We start from the raw sequence: 5423 nt of genomic DNA on the forward strand, positions 1-5423 counted from the left end.
AGTGTTAAATCTACCTGATGTTCATTGAATGGTGGTACCATTTTAACATGACGACTAATGTTAAATTTCAGTGATAATTTTATGCTAGAACTCTCTTGATTCTTTAATTTCGAGTCTGATCCTTTCTTCCTTTTCAATTTCTAACTTTCTTACTTCCATTTCCTTTTCTAAGCTCGATAATTCTAATTTTCTTTGCCATTCCAGTTCTTTTAACTTCACATCATGTTCGAAACATCTGGATGCAGGATCGTCTTTTTTCAATGATAGAATCCCAACACACTCTCCTCCATTGTTTCATATTGCCTCCCCCAGTGGCACAGCGGTATGTCTGCGGACATACAACGCTAGAAACCGGGTTTCGATACCCGTGGTGGGCAGAGCACAGATAGCCCTTGTGTAGCTTTGTGCATAACTAAAAACAAACAAACACTGTTTCATCTACGAGTCTGTCCACAATCAAGAATCTAAGCTCCTCTTTTTTTTTGACTGTTTACAATCTATTTCTAATTGTTCACACGCTCGGTCTTTTTTCATAGACTCAAGAACTTCCCTTGGACGTTTTTCTAATTTCAACCATTAAGTGACCCTTCCCATATTTGTTGCCTGGAAATAATTACACTCAACTGAAACAATTTTTTAGAACAATCCCGGACGAGCCCCCCAATTCGCCGACGCTCGTAATGATACGTATTGCTAACACAAGCATCAGGTGACGTTTAATAAATATACAAAATGTATACATAAAACTAACACCGAAACAACATCTTACACGATCTTTTCACCACAACCAACAAACTTTGAATTTCTAACCCATAGATATATATATATACAAAGGTGCAATATGCGCCTCACTTAGGTATTGCTAAATGGTGATTGGCCAATTACAGTAAAAAAAACAAATTCACATTACTAAGATGAAATGGGGGTAAGGAAGCAAATCGTTTATATATGTAACATTACTAAGTTATAAGGGGGGTTAGGAAGCCAAAAACACGTAACACGGTACCCGAAAAACATTTCTGTATGCTAGAAATATATTGAAAACAGCTGTTTTTGAATAGTAGCTGAGAATAGTTTATCAACATTGTTAGCTAGATATATTATTAAAAAAGTACTATCATATTAATACTCCACTAGACTTGGTAAACATTCTGTTAGCTGGAGAAAACACTGTTTCAGAATAGTGGTCTAGAAAACTTTTGAACATTCTGTTAGTTAAAGATACTCTACAAACACCTTTTTTCAGAGCAGTAGTCAAAAAACGTTTTTCAACATTGTGTTAGTTGGAGATACGCTGAAAACAGTAGTTTTAGAACAGTGATCGAGAAGACTTTATCAAGCACTATTAGCAAGAGATACCTTGAAAACAGCTGATTCTGAATAGTTTGCGACAGGACTTTAGCAATGCTGTTACCTAGAGGTGTCCTGAAAACAATAGTTCAGAATTGGAGTCGAGATTTTATCAACACTGGTACTTAGAGATACCCTAAAAACTGGAGTTTCATAGCAGTGGCCGAGAAGACTTTATCAACCCTCTGTTAAATAGAGATACCCTGAAAACAGTATTTTCAGAATAGTGGTCGTTAAGACTTTATCAACACTTTTAGTTAGGGATACCCTAAAAACAACTGTTTTAGGGTAGTAGTCAAGAAGACTTTATCACCCCGGTAGCTAGATATATCCTGGAAACAGAAGTTTCAGAGTAATGGTCGAGAAGACTTTAGTAACACTTTGTTTAGGCATGCAACATCGATGTTAGACTGTCCTTGACGTATGGTAACCATACCCTATACCGAAGTGAAACACGAACTGTAAAAAGAGGTAAAACGACATTTATGTAAAGTTATTTTATAATCATATACCGATTGATCAATAATTTGTATTTCACATATCAGATGTCTGATTTGCATAAATATAAAACGAGGTGATTGGATGATTAACATTATTTATTTTTTTGTTGACTTAGCAACAGTAGAAAAAAAATTTTAATTAATTTTAATGTAAATTTATCATTATCACCGTTTCTTTTCGAACTTCCACTTACTTTCCATAACAATCTGAACGTTCTTCTTTCCTGTCGTACTAGAGTGAGGTTTTAGTTGGTTCTGATAATCTCTGTGTAGAATAACAGTGTCTGGGTCTGCGCTGGCAGATACAACAGTCTGAAACAACGATCATTAATTCAAATCTCAAAATTAACGCTGTCAGAGTACATTGTTATGTATATTTTTATATTTAAAAAATACAGTTGCGTAATATCAGTAAATTGTTTTAACTTTTTTTGTGTATTTTGAGCTCTGAAAATTGTATGCAAAAAATACAGCAAACTTAATACATTTACATTTCTACGTTTTTCGTAACCTTTAACCTCTTCCACGTGATCTGCTACGTGGTTAATTAAGTTACCTCACCAAGGCCATAATTAGCTGTGATTGTGATAAAGCTCGGATTGGTCGTGACCGGATCGCAAGTAAACATAACACCGGCGACTTCAGAAGGAACCATTTCTTGGATGACCACAGCCATTGGTAAATTCAAATTCTGTCCATTTCTCCTGCACAAAAGAAAAAAATAATATTCAAGAAAAAAAAATTGTAAAATAAATTTAGGTTTATTTCCGTATTATAATTGATGTTATTGTGATAAATCTAGATTTCTGTCAGCACAATTGATGCAAACTATTTAACTATTTGAATTGTATTCAAGACACTTCTGTACAATATCCATAATTTTGAACAAACAGCGATGGAATTAAGCAATAAATCATGATACGATGAACACAATTTCCAATTAACTTTGAACAGACATTGAGGGAGCTATGCAGTGAGGCGTATAATGATGAACAAACTTTACTATAAATTTTAAACAACGATACATCTATGCAGTGAAGCATATAATGATGTACACACTCTACACTACAGTCACCTTTGAGCAAATAACAACGATACTATCCAGTAAAGAACACAACGATGTACACACTTTCCAGTTTCATTTGCAGTGTGGTAATTTTCAGTGTTTTCCATCTTATTTGAAAATGATTGATATTGTGAACAAGGAAGTATAACTTGTAATATGCTTTAAAACACGGCTGTCACACGTTAAGAAAGTGTGCACATCATTGATTATAGTCAATTGGTCAAGGTTAAGTATTTAACAACTACTTAATTAATGAACGAACGATAGTTAAATAACTATTAGGCCTAGTATGAGCTAAGCCTTCTTGTTTTCTAATACAGTTTCTACGATATATTTCCTAAGATACATTTAAAATTCAAACATTATGACTTAACGTATGAAAAGGAAATTATAGAATATTGTAAAGTAGCATGTTACCTTAGTAGAAATATTACCTTTTGTATTCTGTAGCTACAAACGTAAACTGTGACGCCCAACATTTAACGACAGTCTTCAAGACCTGGAGCGTAAAATCATTATAACAATAATAATTAACAGTCGTTTTATGTTATATAAAAATTATATGAATTTTCAGCTACTACTTGTGGTTAAATAGTAAATGTTTTATACTGGTAAATTTACTCATAATACACTAAATAACTATGTTATTTATTACTGCACAACACATAGTTCACCAAACCCAAATTAAAGTTTAATAAGATGTTATTCTTAATTAAATACTGATTACAATCCGGAAAAAATGTATGCAAATTTATTCTAGTGTAAAACCTTTTCAGTTAAACTTTGAGCCACTTTTCATTTACGTTTTTGCCCAAATGTACTAAAGTTTAACTTCAGTTTCGAGACAATTTATGAGCACGCAGTAATTTCTTTAAATAAATTGGATGAAAATAAACAACTGTTTTATTTTGTATCTAAAGTTTATGGAAAAACATTCCTCAAAGCATTTCATAGAGAAATAACAATTTATAGTAATAATGACGATAGACGTGATGATGGTAAACGAACTGAGGCCTCAAACCAACAACAATCGCAAGTTATCTGTCAATTAATAAAATTATTTCACCTCAAATTACCTGCAAATGTATTTAGTTTAGACGTTTCTGACTCTTCTCCAATAACCAACTTCAAATGAACCTTACTCAATTCACTTCTGCGTTTTAATTGGATATATCGTATATGTAACAGTTACTTGTTTCTCTCTAAACAACTTTCCACAGTCAACAGTTGCATTTAAAAATAGTTCATGTAGCAAGTTACAAAACTAGAGCCGCTAACAATTCATTTTAGGAGTATATTTTCTGTACAGTTTATTTAATGGTGACTTTTACTTAAAAATGGGCTGTAGATTTCATCTAGTGTTAACGCTTGCTTGACAATGGACTTTATTTAAGTTCAGATATATTTATCGGTGAAGTTTACTTGACAGTAGACTTTATTTCAGTTTCGATCATATTTAATGGCGACTTTTACTAGACAGTGGATTATTATTAGGCGACGATATTTATATAGAAATTCACTACAGTACTGCTATTGGACATCAAAGTTTCTTCGTTAATTGGAGTGTGCAAACAATCTAATTCTCAAGTAACTAACATACCTCGTCGATTTCTCCAACTCCAAGAAAAGTTTCCATTTGGCCAGCAGCAGACATTTCTTCTGAATCTTCACCTAAAATAATAATTTGTGTGCACAAAATATCGCTACCTTGCAAACGATTCGCTTTCTTCAAGAGTTTAGGATTACTTTATGAAATGTTATTGATTTCCGTATAAGACATGTTTAATAAACAGCACGTATGGCATTTGGTATAAGACATGTTTAATAAACAGAACGTAGGCATTGCTAAACAAATGAACAACATTGTTGAAAAGAAATCTCCATGTTTATTTTAGCTCTAACATACCTAATGTATGTCTCCATGTTTATTTTAGCCCTAACATAATTAATGTGTGTTTTTATTACGCATATTCTATGCATTTCTACATGTTTCTGTTGGCACATATTAAGTGTGTTTTCCATTTCATGTACCTATGCATTTTTTGTGTTTCTTTTCACATAAACACCGTATATGTGTGTGTGTGTTTTCTGTCTCACTTATAGAGTTTAATATGCCTCCATGCATACATATTCGTTACATACCCGAAGCAGAAGACCTGACTGCAAACTTCATGTTTGTCATGCCACTTCCAAACATTTCCATGAGCTTCTTCTTCACGGCCATGGAAACATCTGATGGCAAGGGTGATTGTCTAATGAGGTCTACTGTCCTAGATTGAATATATATAATACAGAAATCTTAAAGGAAACAGTTAAGACATTTTTTCTCAATATATATATATATATATAGGTCATTCACAATTTTATGCATAATTTTAATGCCCCATAAAAAAACATTTTTCTAACTAATTAGCGTAGGAAGATTGGTTTCAAAATTTAAACAGTCATTTACTTTAATTGTTATAAAAAGACTCGTGTCTAATAATTTAGATACTTTTTTTTACTTT

General features: G+C 32.7%; 1 protein-coding gene across 1 annotated transcript in view; it reads right to left on the reverse strand.

The window, feature by feature from the left end:
• The window catches only part of LOC106475641 (putative phosphoenolpyruvate synthase), a gene marked incomplete at its 3' end in the record, with an annotated part of 22110 nt that extends 16922 nt beyond the window's left edge, over window positions 1–5188 (reverse strand). Inside the window, exons 1-5 of the mRNA XM_022379699.1 lie at window positions 5059–5188; window positions 4517–4587; window positions 3351–3415; window positions 2407–2554; window positions 2045–2162 (exon numbers count right to left, since the gene is read on the reverse strand). Coding sequence (XP_022235407.1) covers window positions 2045–2162; window positions 2407–2554; window positions 3351–3415; window positions 4517–4587; window positions 5059–5140 — 484 coding nt within the window. The remainder of the gene's footprint in view (window positions 1–2044; window positions 2163–2406; window positions 2555–3350; window positions 3416–4516; window positions 4588–5058) is intronic.
• Window positions 5189–5423: the final 235 nt, after the last annotated feature.

The sequence above is a fragment of the Limulus polyphemus genome, unplaced genomic scaffold, assembly GCF_000517525.1.
Source record: "Limulus polyphemus unplaced genomic scaffold, Limulus_polyphemus-2.1.2 Scaffold8911, whole genome shotgun sequence".
NCBI lineage: Eukaryota > Metazoa > Arthropoda > Merostomata > Xiphosura > Limulidae > Limulus > Limulus polyphemus.